Source organism: Lipophrys pholis (genome assembly GCF_963383615.2).
Source record: "Lipophrys pholis genome assembly, chromosome: 3".
NCBI lineage: Eukaryota > Metazoa > Chordata > Actinopteri > Blenniiformes > Blenniidae > Lipophrys > Lipophrys pholis.
Window position 1 is genome coordinate 20,963,231 of NC_137627.1, and position 16,380 is coordinate 20,979,610.

Here is a 16,380-nt window from a genome sequence, read left to right on the forward strand (position 1 = left end):
TTTTTTGAGAAGTACCTGTATATGTCTATGTATTACCACTACCAATAGCACACACACACACACATTGCCACAAGACATATATTCATCTATGAATATTCACCCTCAAATGTATTTGCGTTGTTGATCTTATTTACACAAGTCGAGAGGGGGAATAGAAGCATGAGCAATGTAATAGGAAACGTTGCTCCACTTTTATTCTGAAGTAGTGGAAGTTGCAGCTGAAACGGGGAAGAACTGCAGACTTTCCTTTGCCTCTGACCCACATTCAGACAAAATAAAAATCGTCTGAGAGTTTCGTTCCTGGGCACACTGTAGTTTACACTTTGATTCACGTTTCGCTGCAGAATGGAGACGAGTGAAGATGTGCGGGACAATGTGAAGGTACTGACCCTTGTTTGGACTTAATAGACTAAGTTAAAGACTTTGTTCGATCAGTATTATGCACGAGAGTCTCGTTTTTAAAGCGTTTGATTTGAGTTGTTTTCTTGCAGTAAGTCAAATAGGTACTTTGTATCAATGCAAACTTAGTCACTGTTAAGCTGCGTTGTAACGATGCGCAGTGGTGTGTGGCTGGTGGAGTGCAAAAGAACATGTAAACACATTTGAACCATGTTAATGTGTCACATCTGCAGAAATACTATGGCAACATGCTGGAGTCCACCTGTGATCTGCAGACCAATGCCTCCTCCTGCAGTCTGGCAAAGAGAGCCACCAGCAGAAGTGTCACTGAGGCTCTGAGCCTGGTTCACCCTGAGGTAACTAAAAGGTACAGGAAACCTCCAATCACTCTTCTAGTCACTTTATTAACAGAGATCTTGATTGCTCAGTGGTATAGTGGTGAACAGCCTCAACGTGGCAGTGGGAAATTTCTGGTTTGAGTTCCAGTCTGGACAGCGGTCGTGTCAGATGCTTTTTGAAAACCTTTGTCAACGTTGAAATATGTAATGGAATTTCTGATTAAACAAATATATGAAGAGATTGCTTTGCCTCTATATAAAATGCAATCTCTTTTGAAACGTGATAAATTAAGTTTAATCTGAGCAACAACAAAAAGCTGAAATCTGGTAAGAAAGATTAACATTTTTCAGAATAATTATTTATTGAAATTTTTTGATTCATGCTGTCTGCAGCCTCGCGTTCACAAACATGAACTATAAAACTTGAATCCCTCACGCTTTTTTATATAAACCTTAGAGAAAAGTCTTCATACATTCTTTTCTTAGATTTAATTTTATTATCATCACCTTCTGTTTTTCTTTTTATGCCTATAATAGTTCACAACACTCGGTCTCCATCTCTTTGTCCTCGTATAACCTGTGGCTGAAGTTACACGTCACCACATGGTTTATTAAAAGCTCCAACCCAAAACGATTCCAGGTTAAAACAACGGTGAAACGATATTGCTCACATTTCCTGACCCTCTCTCACCCGCAAGTTGCACATTTGTGCATAACGTGTTAGAAGAACAGCACATAGTATCTGATAACATCTAATCTGTTACCCCCCCCCCCATCCTGCAGATTCTTTGGCTGTGGTCTTCCATTCCCTGCGAAGCTGGAGGGATGCAACCTCCTGGACCTCGGCAGCGGCTCGGGCCGGGACTGCTACACCTTCAGTAAACTTGTAGGACCGAACGGACACGTCACCGGGATCGATATGACCGAAGAGCTGGTGATTGCACACATCAACTTGTCCACACAGTTTGGTTTAGTTTTTCACTGATTTAAACAGAGTTAGGTAGGAATTACATGTAAATACTTTGTTACAGCACTTCAGTGATCTTCCAGGGTTTCTGTATTTATTAAATCCATTTCACTTTCATCAGAAACAGAATTAAAAGGAAATGTTTTAGCTTGTTGACACAAAAAATGTTGTATTACTCTTTGCTTTGCTTTTTTTTTTTTTTTTTTTGAGCCATTTCATGTGCCAACGTGTATCCCTGCAGATCGCAGTGGCTCGTCAGTACGTCGAGTATCATCAGAAGAAGTTTGGCTATGACAAGCCCAACGTCACCTTTGTCCAGGGATACATGGAGAAACTGAGCGAAGCCGGCATACCAGGCAACTCCATCGATGTTGTGGTGTGAGTTTGAATGAAACCCCCTGTTTATTTAAAAGAAAAAAAACTATTTTGATTTGTATAAAAAGACAAATTTTCTGTCTTATTATTACTTCAGGTCCAACTGTGTGATCTGTCTGTGTGCGGATAAAAAGCAAGTGCTGCAGCAAGCCTACAACGTCCTGAAGGTCAGTGGGAAGATCGACGCTGTGCAAACCAATACAAAACTAGTTATTAATGAGTCACTAGTAGTATTTGGATTACTTTCCGAGTTCTTGGAAAAACGTAACACTCTTCACTTGTGCTGTTTTACAGTGTTGCAGTCAGAAGTTGAGGGTGATCGATCAACCAATTTGCACTTTATGGAGCGAAAAAAAACAAAAATGTATTCACTAATTAGAACAAGATAAACAACAAATGTGCAAATATTAACAGTAATGTTTATTACTATCAATGCAAAATTCTAGATATAGCCTAATCGTTATTCTGTTTATAGTCAGACGTCCTATATGTTTGTTAAAGGGAGATTTCTGGATTAAGCAGACACGCTTCTTCCAGGAAACGGTAGTTTTATGAAAAAGTAACCGTCAACCGCTTTAACTAACGTTACCTGCAACCGTCAGCTCAGCCGACAAGTCTCAGGAAAGTTGGTCTCTTATGAAAACGTTCTGTTCGTTTCACAGAGAAATGACAACATTATTTACAAACTCTGCCGAAGAATTTCTACAAAATACGGGCAAACTGACGTGAACTTGTCCCGTAGCACAGCGTTCATGGTTCCTCTCGTTCCCAAACACAGGAGGGAGGCGAACTTTACTACAGCGACTTGTACGCCAGCAAAGTCATCCCCGATCACATGAAGCAGGATCCAGTCCTCTGGGGTAAAGTTTCTCTCCCACTGATGTTTGGATTGTGGATCAGAGAAGCTGCCCCGCTGACACGTCGTGGCGACGATCCTTTTGTGTTTTTTTTGCCGCAGGTGAGGGGATGGGAGGCTCTCTGTTTTGGCAGGATCTCATCTCTCTGGCCCACAGCGTCGGCTTCAGCACCCCGCGCCTGGTTTCGGCGAGCCGCATGGTGGTCCACAACGGCGAGCTCATATCAAAAGCAGGTGGCCCGCTACAGACCGCACATTTAAAACAATGACGATATCATCGAAAAGTCAATCTTTTTTTTGTCGGTTATTTCGACACGCATCCATCTCACGCCGCTGATTGAGGAGTCTCGTTTTTTGTTTTTTTTACAGGTGACATCAGTTATGCGTCGGGCACCTACAGGATGTTCAAGCTGCCCGAAGGCGCCGCCAAATCAAAGGCAACTGTGACCTACAAAGGAACGGTGGAGGATTTCCCGGATCAGCTGAACTTTGATTCCACTCAGTCTTTCAAGGTATCAAAGCCACTTCAGATGAAGCCAATTAGGCCTTTGTTGATTTATTCTATCAACTCCACTGGGATCATTTATTAACCCGGGAGTGTTTTGTTTCCGTTAAAACATTCTGCTCCTGTTGCAGTTTGCACTTTCACAAGACGTCCAGCTTTAGCGCTTTGCTTTTACCTCACGCAGAAAGATGTGGCTGTCGAAGTCGACGGAGAAATGGCCGCCATCCTGCAGACTTCCCGTTTCTCCTCCGATTTTATGATACAGATGTTGGATTCGCCCGAGTGTCAGTCCAAGTCGACGCCACAGGTACGTGTAATTATGTACGTGTAATTATGTACGTATGTATGCGACGAAAACACAACAAAAACAACAGTACACATTTCTTCATGTCCGCTCTTCGTGCCTCTTGTTTTCTCAGTACTGCCACCTGAGTCCATTCCTGCTGGCTGACAAAGCGGGATCATCTGTGAAACAATGCTCCAAAACCTGCAAATAAAAAAGGGCAGCTGAACCGGCGGGAAGCGGGCTTGAAGACTTTGGATCAGAGACGGAGGAATCGTCCTGACAACAGACGGCCGAGGTGTGATGTGGCACTGGGGGGAAAATAAAGATATCAAACGATCGTGGCTCCGCATGAAGTGAAAATAATCTTTATGTTAAGGTTAATAGATCAGCATGTTTATCTTAAAGGATTATTTCATAAATGTGAGTACTTACAATTGTTAACACTTAAAATTCAGTTGTTGAAATAACCCACTTATTCAAGTCACTTTTGAATCTACTTGTCTTTGGAGACGAGAGGAGGGACCGTGGTCACATGTAGCCCAGAGCTGCGTCTGTCCACTTTATTCACTGCACTAACCTTTTCATACTTATTTACTGATTTAATTTACACTTTTTTTTCTTTGTTTAAATAAATGAATGCAATGTTGTCAAACAATCTCTTAGATGTCTGACATATGTCCACAGTGAAATGATGGCACATGTGTCACTAAACTTTACAGACTTTCAATAAAAAAAACTTTCTGCAACACAATCACATGAGGTGAAATAATTCACAATTTAATACCTGAGCTGTGAAGATAAAAGCTCCATTCAACTTAAATAAATTCAAAGCGCGTATGAGTAAACTAAGGTCTGTCTTGTGTCTGATGGATAATTGGTGAAATAAATAAATAAGATTTCACAGGAATATTTCTGCTTGTTATCGTTCCTGATCAGTCGGTCTCTCCTGGGTTTAAGTCTTGACCTTGTGTGTGAGGGAGCCGGGCTCCGGGGTAACTGCAGTACAAACACTATCTAAGGCTGCAGTGCAAGCGGCGATGACTTGCTGTTTCAGCTCCTATCAAAAGGGAGCAGCGGAAACAACAGTGTAATGTTTACAAGAGCTTTTTTTTTTTTCTTTTTCTTTTAAATCATTGGTAAGCTCAATTTAAAAGCGAAACGTAACAATCACACAATAAAAGTCTCAACTGGAGATGGAAAGTTCACCGACAGCCGACTCGGCGGATAAGAGTGATGCAGATGAAGCTACAGAGATTCTGGAGAGGGCAAGCAACAAAACGCCGCAAAGTAGGAATGCATTCAAAAATAAAAGTGCCACACTATTCCATTATGGATCTTCTTTAGAGTTTAGATCAGGGGTGTCAAACATATTTTAGTTCAGGCGCCACAAATCTCATCTCGAGTGGCCCAAACCAGTAAAATATTGCCATAATAACCATTAAATGTAAACGTTAAGAGTTTTTCTCTGTAGTGGTGCAGAGTGTACGTGATGGAAATGTCTATATTTTCATAAAACCAAACAATTATTTCAGATAATGTTTACATTCTTGTGTAAAATACAGTGAAAAATCCCCCAAAAAACCTCATTAACAAGACGGCATTCAGGCTAATTCTAGTCTGCCATCTTTCATCGCAGCATCACAGATATCTCAGCAAAATGTTAAAAAAATAAATCAGTTTTCTTTAAAAATATATTGTATTTTGCTTAATAGTTTGGCCGTGGACAGATTGGAGCCTCCTGCAGGCTGGTTTTGGTCCACGGGCCTGATGTTTGACACCCGTCTTAGAGGACATTTTATGTTTGGGGTGTGTCCTCCTATCAAATGTCTTTATGTCACTACTTCATGGTTTACAACACACTTTTATAGTATGACCCAGTGATGTATGTTGACACTTGAGACTGGAGACAGAAATGTTGAAATATCCAAACACACATTTAATACCTGAGAATTCATTACATTTCACAAAAGCAGCAGCACTTTTTCTTTTCTTTTTTTTAGAATTAACAAAAATCTGCCCACCCTGATGGAATCCTGTGTTTTATAATGATTTCAGGCATGTAAAAAAACAAGTTGGCATCATCTTTAATGTGTCCCCCTTCAACCTTATTTGATATGAGAGACAAGCATGAGCATACAACAATAGACACCCATCGTCACTGCCAACGTACAGAGCACAAACACAATGAAACAACAATAACGGTCCCAGTTTCTGCCAACGAGTAAAGCTTAATTTCAAAAGCTTTTACAAAACCAAATACTTCCTGAAATTTTACATCCAAATATGGAGTGTCTGACTATTTACCAGTTTTAGGCAGGACAGAATGTCAAGTACCTGTTATATGTGAGCAAATAAAGCAGAATTCTTCTCATTAACTCTGTGAGAAACAAGTAGCGTTAAAGATTAAAAAAACAAACAAAAAAAAATAATCAGTGGCCACAAACTACCAGAAGATCTTGATCTTTACAACATTTAACTGGATTAAAGAGTATAAAATGTGTTTCTAAGGTTGCAGCAACTACAAAAAAAACAACTAATCAGAATATGTATTGCGCCTTATGACGTAAATTAATTTCTATTGCCTCATAAAAGCAACCTGTCTGTGACTGATCCGAACAAAAGGTGCTCCTGATAGCGGCAGTTCGAGCTTGAATGAGATACACGGCCTATTGTGCTCTTTAGAGATCGATCAGAGGTCACCAACAAGCTCAATAAAGCCTTTTTTGGCTGCCATGGCAACAGCACTGTTCTTTCGGAGCAGAGCAGAGGGTCCGACTGGTTTTCCAGGAGGCCGGAGGCACTAAAGAGAGCCGCTTGGCTTTGGCACTGTACGAGTAGAGCGAGAGGACACGTCCCTCGTGTGGTTACATCTGGAGCCAGCTCAGGTCATCAGCTCTGAACGGAAGAGGAAGAGAAACAGCGAGTAATCAGAAACAGTTTGCGTCCAGCTTCTTACTCCGATTTTATACTGGCATTTAAATCTTTAATAGAAAGAAAACATTCACACATATATAAAGGTAATCCGAGTATGTGTGTTTGTCCAACAATAATTTCCCAAATTCAACAGTTTCATCCGGTTGAACCACGAGTGTCTCGACTATGATCCATTACAGTGGTGAAACCCCTTTCACATATTACAGTACCGTCATTTCCGGAGTAATGAGTGCACCTGAATGCTGCACCCAACAAATAATTTTTTTTTTTTTTAAATTAAAAAAAAAAAGGAAAGTTCGGACTTACGTGATGCACCTGAACGCATCACTGGCATGAAGCTCATAACCTTAACATCCATAAATTAGCGACGTCATTGTTTAAGCAGCAGGGTTCAAAGTGTGTGAAAAAGTAGCGGCTTATAGTCCAGAAATTCCGGTACCTTCTGCTTCAAAACATTAAACAGGGATTGATGTGAGAAAGGAGGATACAGGAGAGTGTGGGTAGTGGAAGGAGAGGAAACTGTGGAAAGAAGCAGCGTTTCTCTCCAGACAATGTTTTTTTTTTTATCCTGCTTCAAGACGCATTAAAATACATCCATGGAGTTCTACGAGTTGAATTCACAACCACCTGCCTGTGATAACTCAAAGGACCCATGAATTCAGTAGAGGAGTGGATAGTAAAGCTGTGACTCACTGAGCCTGGGCCTTTGTTACGGTGCGTCCGGTCGCCATCAGCTCTGCGATACGAGCGACAGCGGGGTCGAACATCAGGCTGGCGGCAGCTACCACCACCTCATCCCTGGCAACAAGAAAGAAACGTCCCACCAACGTCACGAGTCACCTCTCAGCCGAGTGAGAGGTTTTCTACGTACACTCACTTTATGTAGAACGCCAGGAACTTCCTTTCTTCCACGGAGCCTTTAAATATAATTTCAGTGTATCCTTCACCGTAGCCTACAAAATGGAGGACTACGATTTAGTATACCGATATGTCAGTATTGTTAGGTTAGGGGACGTTTTCCCACAGAAAACACACGACCTGTGTATCTGATGCTCTTCCCGAGCAGCACGGTCCAGAAGAAGGGGACCGACTGGATTGCTGTTGGCTTGTTCATCATGTTCAGAGCCGCGACTCTGCCTGGTGAGGAAGACAAATGTGGGAAAATGTGACGCGCATGGCGACAGAAAGGAGAGACGGCCGGACAGAGCTTCGAATCAGAGCTGCGTTTCTATGTTTCAGCCTCTTACCTTGAGCTTGGGACATTTGCCAGTGACCAATGTGGACGCGTTGGTCGTCCCGAATGGTGAGAGGGAAGGACGTCACATCGCCCGCACTGAAAACATCTGCGAGGTTGGTCCTCATGAACTGTGGGACAATAAAGCTTCGACTTTAGAGGACGACGTGCAGTACGCAGTACAACTGCAGTACACCGTTTGTGAAAGTTCATCGCAATACAGGAGGCTCGGAAAATGAAATGAGTGAAGAAATGGATTGTTTTGTTGGTTATTTTAAAATGAACATAGCAACGGGTAAGATTCCAGTCAATTTAATTCTAATTGTGATAATCAGGGCCTCAAATTTAAAAAAGAAAAAAGTGTGACCCCCCCCCCCCCCCCCCCCCCCCCAAAAAAGGGACAATTGTTTGGATGTGGGATCTGCTCCCCCCGAGAACCATGTTTACCTTGTCGACAATCACAGCTTTCTTTGAGTCCACTTCCACCCTGCTCCCAGCCAGGAAGTGGGAATTGGGGATTACACCTTTAAAAACACATTTAACACGGTTTAATATTCGCAGAACTGCTCAGAGAGAAAACCCGAAATACTTGTAGATCTTACTGGTGGAGTCGCAGCTGAATGTTTGCAAATTCAGACAATCTGAGCGTGTTTAAGATTTGATCATTACGACAAAAAAGGAGGTAGAATTTTTTTTTTTTTCGTATACCTATTCCAGCAATCACCACATCAGCTTCCAGGGTGGCTCCACCTTTCAACACCACCTCCTTAACCTGCATAAAGAAGAAAAGATTCAACTCAAAGCTTTACGAGATACCATAGGACTGTTTTTCTGCAGTAAGATGTCACATCAGAATTAGAATATACGGGAAACTCAAAAGTAATGTTTTAAATGTTTGACAGACGTGAATTCTGCTTATTGTTCAGACATGCTCAGTATCGAGAGTTTAAATTGCTGCAATGGCCGATAACCGATATTTACCGATATCTCGCAATATTAAAAAAAACGTCTCCAAAACGCAGCTTTTGTTGATCCTGAAAAATAGACATCAACAGTGAATTTGAACTATGTTTCTTTGTTTATTTCATTGCAAAAAGAAGTGTTCTGCACAATATTTATCAATAAAATATGGAAACTGAGCTATTTCCCGAGCTATTTGACGCTGGCCTCGCTGGAACTGCTGGTAAACTTCTTATCGAGATCTCTGCCCGGAGGTGATCGACAAACAGGAGAAAGGCAGACTCACCTTTCCGCCCTCGCCTCGGAGCTCGGTGACTTCGTCACTCATGTAAAACTCGACATTCCGCTCCTCCAGCATCTTCACAATAGAAAGGCGATTTTTGTCTCGACACAGGCTGAGAGAATCGATCCCACGGCTCAGTGACATCCATGCTGTTGTCTTGGTGTCTTACCCGCATGCTCATCTTCCCGATCTCCAGCCCGAGAGAACTCTCGTATGGGAATCTGGTCCTCCCGACAACCGCCACAGCGGCAGCTTTGTCTGACAGGTAGGAGGCCAACTCCATACCTGGAATACAAGATTGAAAGATACAAAAGCACCATATCAACCTGGTAATCCGGCGTTTGTGTTAAGAGAGGGACGACGCCCGTTCCAGTGGGTAAAAGAAGAAGAAGACGCACCGATGAAGGACGCGCCGACGATGACGGCTTTCTTTCCCAAGCATGACTCGTGAATCTCTTTGGCGTCCTCGTGAGTCTGCAGTAACTTCACCCCTCTCAGGTCTGAACCGGGACAGCCGAGCGGCCGCGCTCTGACAACCACAACAATAAGAGATACCATTACATAACTTACTCAAACTAAATTTAGCCCCATATGCATATTTTTGGACTGTTGGGGGGGAAAATAAAAAGTATTCTCAGAGAAGCTATTCATGTATTCGTGAACCAGGAGCCTCCACCGAAGCCCAATCAGACCTTTGTATGTAGATTACGCTCCATTTTTTTGATCATTTTAAAAACAACCAGGAGCTTCCTTTTATATATAGAACTGAGTGAAAAGATGATTTGTATCACCTGCAGCCTGTTGAGATGAGAAGTTGGTCATATAGCTGCTCAGTGCCGTCACTCATCTTCACCACCTTGTCAGCAGAGTTTAATGACACCACCTACAACACACGCACACACACACACACAATTATCATATACAACATAACAAACAAAAAAAAAACAGAGACTGACCAGGATGGTGCGATGACATAAAAAGCAGAGTATATAATTGGTTACCTCTCTCTGAGTCCACACTTCGATTCCGTACTGTTGATAGAAATCAGCTGATCGCAGGAGGATGCTGCCGCTGTCCACGTTTAAGGCCTGAAGCAGGTACAGATCAGCGCACTCAGAACTTCAATCAGGTGGCGAAAAAAAACAAAAAGAAGAACACGCGCAAGTCCCATCCTCTCACCTTACTCAGTTTGGGCTTGTCGAACGGAGGCAAAGCGTCCTTGGTTATGATGACGATTCGGCCCTGGAAGCAGTTTTGCCGAAGAGTCTCGGCGCAAACTAAAGCGGCAGGACCTGCAATCATCAACACGATGCTCAGCGCGTCGGCTTTCACCCAACGACCAATTTCACCGTCTCTCCTAAACCGTAGCATTTTGTTTAAAAAGGGGGCGGATCCACAAAGTGCCAGTCGGTTCACGCAGAACGACCCTTAGAAAGTCACGGCCACATTGCAGGCCTCACCTCCTCCGACCAGCAGGACGATGCGTTTGACGTCTGGTGACGTCCTGCACATCGCCTTCACGCGCTTGGTCAACGTGAGAGACTGTGGAGAGGCCACCATTTAAATGTTAAAACGTCAAACGAGCAGAAACTTTTGACCATTTTAAGCGACTTTTACTCGACGTTGCTCACTTTTTTGTTGATGGAGACATAAACCTTACCATCCACCACTTTGACCTGTTCAGAAAAACACAAGGCGAAACATCAGTCACGGTTACATAGAAAGTAGTAGAGTTATCACTTCCTCTTAAAGGACTTCTGGGGAAACAAAAGAAGAGGAAAGAAAAATGTAAAAATGCTTGGTGTGTGTGTGTGTAAGTATGTAAATGCATTAATGTCTCAATCCTGTATGGACGCCGACATGGTTGAACTCATTTGAAGGTGTGCAATATATTGGAAGACTGTCAACACCGTATGTCTTTGTGTGTGTAGCCCAGCTGCTCATCACTACGTGGGAGGTTGTCAGACAAAGTCGGTGTTGACATACGAGCCCACAACTTTATGGCAGCCAGTAAGCCATCCCAGTGGCTATGAATTGCTTTGTAATTATTAAAGTATACAGTGTCCAGTGTGTTTTAAACTATCTTATTGTAAAAGTCTTGCTTCAAAAATGTCATTAAAATTAATATGTGTGTGATTGTCTTTACTCGTGCCAATATTTCAGTAAGTCTCAAGAAAATGTATTTTTACCTTATAGCTGGGCAAAGAGTCCAGACCTGGATACTCCTCGATGTCTCCAGTTTTAACACTGAAACAAGCCCCGTGGAACGGACATCTCACTCTGTCGCCCACCAGTGCGCCTGTAAATACATATATACTGTATAAATATATATATATACGGTGTGTATAAAACAATGTAAAATAATCTGAAATTTCAAGGGAGGAAGTTTTACCTTTAACCAGAGGCGCATTGTAGTGGGAACACTTGCTTCCCACAGCAAAGTACTGACCCTGGACACGCACTAACAACACTTTCTGCTCGGCCACGCTGACTTCTCTCATTCTTTCAAACACACAAATAAACATAGAGAAGGTATGAAGCTATTAGTCATAAAGATTGATAGTTATAAAAAAAAACAACTTACTGTCCATCTTCGAGGTCAGCCTCCTCACACACCAGTCCTGTCTCCTCCTCCTCCTCCTCCTCCTCACCTCCATATGAACAAGTCTCCTGTTTCAGAGACATACCTGAAACAAAACACACAAAAACAAAAACCACCCCTTATTGTTTTACTGTATGACTTGGATTTCAACTGTCTCGGTGCGAACGGGTTTTCACAAGTCAACCTACAGGCACCACTGTATAATGATCCTATAGATGGATTTGGTGAAACATTCATGCACAATATTCCAAGTTTTCCAGTGAAAGTAGACGATTTGCAGCAGATGTCATCTTGTTTGCAGATGGACTTAAAATGACACCGTATGAAAAAGACGATTGCACAAACACAAAATATGCTGATATAAATATACAATAAAATGCTGTGTCATTGTGATAAATGAATTCTTCAGACGCCTCCAAGACAAATCAATTAATTGTATCCCCCCCCCTCCGACCGCAACTCTTGTTCATTGTGCATCTTTAAACGAAATTCTTCTCATCATGCAATTATTAGTCATTACTTTTGAACAGAAACTCGGAATTGTCTATGAAACAACTAAATTAACACGTTCCATGTACAGTGAAATTTGCTCCATAAAATAAAATGTATTTAGTCTCAGGCGTCACAGCAAAACTGAACGTAACAGGAATGGAGTTGAAGATATGAGAAGCTCACCTGCTGCTGTGTTGTTGATTTTGTTGTTGTTGTTTTTAAAAGGGTCAATAAAGCTGGACGCTCCTCCTCTGGTTGATCAATGCCGGTTAAAGGAATCAGAAGCAGAGCCGCCCGCGTAACAGTCTGCTCGAGTCTCGAGCCCCGACCACATGACTCCGCCCACTGCCTACGGAAGCCGACAGGAGGCTGTTTTTCCTACGCCTATTGGAAAAGGAGATATAGTTTAGTCGTTTTTTGAAATAAAATCACTTAGATTTCATACATATTTGAAAAGGTCGGGATTGGTGAGCAAAGCTTTAGATTTATGAGACAAAGTCATAATTCTGAGACATTTTGACGTTTTTTCTCTCGATTTAAAGTCAGAATAGAAAAAAGAAGTTATTTACCCGACTTTAAGCTCATAATTCAAAGTGTAAACGTCAGAATTACAAGAAAACAACAGGTTTAACAACAGGTTGCCTGCCTACATGCCGAAGTGTCCTTGGGCAAGACACTGAACCCCAAACTGCCCCCATTGGAGTGACAGAGCCTTGTACGGCTGCAGCTTCCAATGGTGTGTGAATGTGTGTGTGAATGGGTGAATGTGATGAGCTATGTAAAGCTCTTTGGGGCTGTTGTCAGTGAAAAGGCGCTACATAAGTGAGTCCATTTATTTATTTAATTTTAGAGCTGTAGCTTGTGTTGCATTAATGAAGTTTAAATTACAATTCAGAATAGTAAACATTTCATGACATTTCCAGCTGTTATTGTAATTTATTTTGGACAATTTTGACATTTTAAAATAGAATAGAAGTACTTTATTCATCACAGAGGTACATTTCTTTAAGCATTGCCCCACACAGAAAAAATAGAAAGAAAGTTAAATATCAAATAAGACAAGATAAGAATTGAATAAGCATTTACTTTTTTTTTAATATGTACAAGGCTTAACGGTGACTAATACAAGCACAAAAAGGATTAAATAGGGGGATATAAAGAGTTTTAAGTTCACAAGAAGGAAGGCCATTTTATGTATTTAACCATTTTATCTCTTTTCTAAGCAGCTTCACTTCCCCCCATTTGTCTATTTTTTTCCTTTTTAGAAATTCTTGTCATTTGAAAATTTTTAAAGCCCGATTTTAAATCCAAGAAATAAAACTTATTTTGAAAATTACTCTGGTGTGTAAAATAAAAACTAACATAAAATCAAAAGTTTATTCAGGTATAATTTTCTGGAAGCTCTTAACTATTGAGAAAAGCGTTACAGTACAGGGACATTGAAACGTTTATATTTGTGACTCTGCAGTGTTGTTTATAACCGCACGGTGTCGCTGTGTCCTGAGATAATACAGCTGTCATTCATGAATGAACTGCAGACCAATGGTGAATGAGAGCTGTGTTCATTTGGTTAGTCTCTCTTAAAAAAACCAGAATGTGACTATTAAAGTTTTCCTTAAGCCCTAATGATTACTCCAACACCCAAATGGCAATAATATATGATCAATGTTGTAATAAATCAAAGTACCACGCTGTCTTTAGACGCTCTCTGGCTACACTTAAAATAAACTACAGTTCCCATAATTCAACAGTAGTAAGTGAGCCAATAAGGAAGGTCAGAAGTAGTGTTGCCCTTTAAGAGCTTTTTGTAATTTACAATTCCTGGTGAAACAGTATTTCACAACACATTTTGGAACTTCTTCCAATGTTAAGTTATTGAGTCTTTTTTATTTGGGAATTCAAACAAAACAAACCCAACAAAGACTTAGAATGAAAATGAAAGCTATTCCAATATGTCTTTGCCGTGCCTTTTTGTTCGAGAATAAGAAAGTAAAAAAAAAAAGTATAAAACAAACAGCGTTAAACAACCCTAAACAAACACGATTATCACTGCAAAATGTAAATACAATAAATTTGTGTGAAGTTAGAACAAAGTCAAACACATCAAGTGTTGAAATGTTAATGAATATGCCTATTAGGAGAAAAAAAAATTAAAGGTTTGGTAGAAAAACAATGAGTTGTAAGATTATCACTGGTTAACACGGTTAATGAGTTTAACTGGCTTCCAATTCGTTAGATGTTTGCATATAAAAGGAGCATCCCAGTGAGGCTGAAGCTGAGAAATGATGTGCAGATAAGCGGTGCAACAACAACTTTAAAAAAAACTAACAAAAAAAAAAAAAAAACTCCTGACAACAGAGTGAATAGAATTACAGGCAAATCTTCAAAAACACGAGGGACATTGTATTTTTCTTCCCTATAATTTGATTTAAACTGTGAAACTTTCATTTATTTTAGATGTCATATAATTCCAAAGCACAGTTTCTCAAAATGGTGTGAAATATTTTGACTTCAATGTGGTTTCAGTCTGAGACACTGTGAGTAGGTCACACTGCTTTGGCATTGAGAGGAGTTGTAGACTCTGATCTGAATGACAGCAGATTATTCTGGTGGCTGTTGTCTTTACGAACTGGGTTGACTGAAGCGATGGGAGACGAGGTTGGAGTTCTATTTGGAGCGGCAGCCTTACAATCCTGCATAAAACCTCCTGCGCAGCGTCAAAACCCTGACATCTTTAGGCTCTGCCTCACAAAATTCCACAACTGGAATCATGAGAACCCATTCAATACAATTCAAATCAAACTTTATTTCTCTAGCGCCAAACACAACAGACATATCAAGGCACTTTGACAGAGGAAAACCCAACTATTCCACATGAGTATGCATAAGTGTGGTTAAAAAAATAAAAACGCCTTTGCAGGATCAGGCTGAGTGACAGAGGTGGAGACTTTCTGCTGTTCTGGTTGGGGTTAGGGCGGGGGTGTCAAACATAAGACTCGTGGGCCAAATCCAGTCTGCAAAAGGCAAAACCACCAAGCAGATTGTAAAACAATTTAAAGAAAACAATGATTTTTTTTTTTAAAGACATTTCTTAAGAGTAGTAAACAAAACACTGATACCCAAGTTAAGATATCAACATTAAAGCTACCTCATTGTTCAAAGCCATGCTGTCAGTTTGTAAAAACATGCGTAATGCATCATCTGTCGGAGACATTCATTTTTGACATTTCACAGTATTTTGCAACAGAAGCTATATTTAGAATTGGCTGTATGTGAATTTTTTTGTGAAAATATTGACATTTTCATCACGTATAGTCTGTGCCACAACAAAGACAAACTTTAAAGTTTAGATATAAAGCTTATTATGGCCTAAAATGGGGGATAGAAAGAGCGAGAGCAACAAGCAGCAATCAGGTTGTTAAAAAGAGATTGTCACAATCCGCTTTCTGCAGATGTGATGGGACAGTGTAGGTCTCCCACTGGTCTGAGGCCCCGTTTCCACGCAGCAAAAACTGTTATTTCAATGCGATTGAGCTTTTTGTTTACATGTACTTACCTTTTGGATACATAATGAAGCAAGAACTCACCTAACATGATTATATCTGAAAACCCCAGCCAAAGTGGAGATTTCTTCACCTTTGCATGCAGACACTCAGGAGAAGACGGAGTTTAACGTCACAGTGTGCGACAGAAGCGTCATGAGCATCGTGTGTGTACGACCTGTGTTTGGCTACTGTGATGACAATGGATGCTGTGAGAGCAGCGCTTGTTTTTACACTTTTGGCCTGTTTACATTTACGATCACAACTGCTCTATTATGTATCTTTTATGTAAAAAACACATTTAATTATTTCACTATTTAATTGATTATTTCATCATAAATATATTTTATCTGTCAAACTCACCCATCAAAGTCAGTGGGCGGATCCTTACACCTGATTGGTTCCCCTGCACATCTTTCAGAACAGATCAATCCCAGATCATGATAATTAATATCCATGAAGCAGTGCAACACCAGACCATGAAAAAATTAAATAGTGAAGTAATTAATTATGTTTGTTGCATAAAATGAATTCATATTTCAATTGATTAATGGCCCATATATATATTTAATTCCAAATGTAATTAATTAATGACACATTTAATTAA

General features: G+C 40.7%; 2 protein-coding genes across 2 annotated transcripts; one reads left to right on the top strand and one right to left on the bottom strand.

The window, feature by feature from the left end:
* Window positions 1-183: 183 nt before the first annotated feature.
* Window positions 184-4,632, top strand: LOC308107592 (arsenite methyltransferase). The gene is made up of 10 exons (XM_080460000.1): window positions 184-381; window positions 633-766; window positions 1,521-1,671; window positions 1,946-2,082; window positions 2,177-2,246; window positions 2,858-2,939; window positions 3,038-3,169; window positions 3,305-3,447; window positions 3,625-3,747; window positions 3,860-4,632. Exons 1-10 carry the CDS (start codon window positions 346-348, stop codon window positions 3,935-3,937), a joined length of 1,086 nt encoding a protein of 361 aa, XP_080316126.1. The 5' UTR covers window positions 184-345; the 3' UTR covers window positions 3,938-4,632.
* A 1,008-nt stretch (window positions 4,633-5,640) lies between these two features.
* On the bottom strand, window positions 5,641-12,571 carry aifm4 (apoptosis inducing factor mitochondria associated 4). The gene is made up of 19 exons (XM_080460098.1): window positions 12,415-12,571; window positions 11,722-11,824; window positions 11,530-11,639; window positions 11,327-11,436; window positions 10,769-10,813; window positions 10,598-10,679; window positions 10,317-10,429; window positions 10,139-10,225; window positions 9,929-10,020; window positions 9,536-9,666; window positions 9,307-9,422; window positions 9,141-9,212; window positions 8,603-8,666; window positions 8,342-8,418; window positions 7,908-8,025; window positions 7,699-7,797; window positions 7,538-7,613; window positions 7,354-7,458; window positions 5,641-6,621 (listed from the first exon to the last, which is right to left on the bottom strand). Exons 2-19 carry the CDS (start codon window positions 11,820-11,822, stop codon window positions 6,591-6,593), a joined length of 1,629 nt encoding a protein of 542 aa, XP_080316224.1. The 5' UTR covers window positions 11,823-11,824; window positions 12,415-12,571; the 3' UTR covers window positions 5,641-6,590.
* Window positions 12,572-16,380: the final 3,809 nt, after the last annotated feature.

What these genes read in the sequence shown, in the direction of transcription:
- LOC308107592 (XM_080460000.1), top strand. Translation starts at nt 346, where the DNA reads ATGGAGACGAGTGAAGATGTGCGGGACAATGTGAAG. An exon ending in CACCCTGAGGTAACTAAAAG is followed by an intron (nt 767 to 1,520) that starts GTACAGGAAACC and finishes CCCATCCTGCAG; the next exon opens with ATTCTTTGGCTGTGGTCTTC. An exon ending in AGTCCAAGTCGACGCCACAG is followed by an intron (nt 3,748 to 3,859) that starts GTACGTGTAATT and finishes TTGTTTTCTCAG; the next exon opens with TACTGCCACCTGAGTCCATT.
- aifm4 (XM_080460098.1), bottom strand. Translation starts at nt 11,822, where the DNA reads ATGTCTCTGAAACAGGAGACTTGTTCATATGGAGGTGAGGAGGAGGAG. An exon ending in GCAAATGTCCCAAGCTCAAG is followed by an intron (nt 7,798 to 7,907) that starts GTAAGAGGCTGA and finishes CTTCCTCACCAG; the next exon opens with GCAGAGTCGCGGCTCTGAAC. An exon ending in GAAGAGCATCAGATACACAG is followed by an intron (nt 7,614 to 7,698) that starts GTCGTGTGTTTT and finishes TCCATTTTGTAG; the next exon opens with GCTACGGTGAAGGATACACT.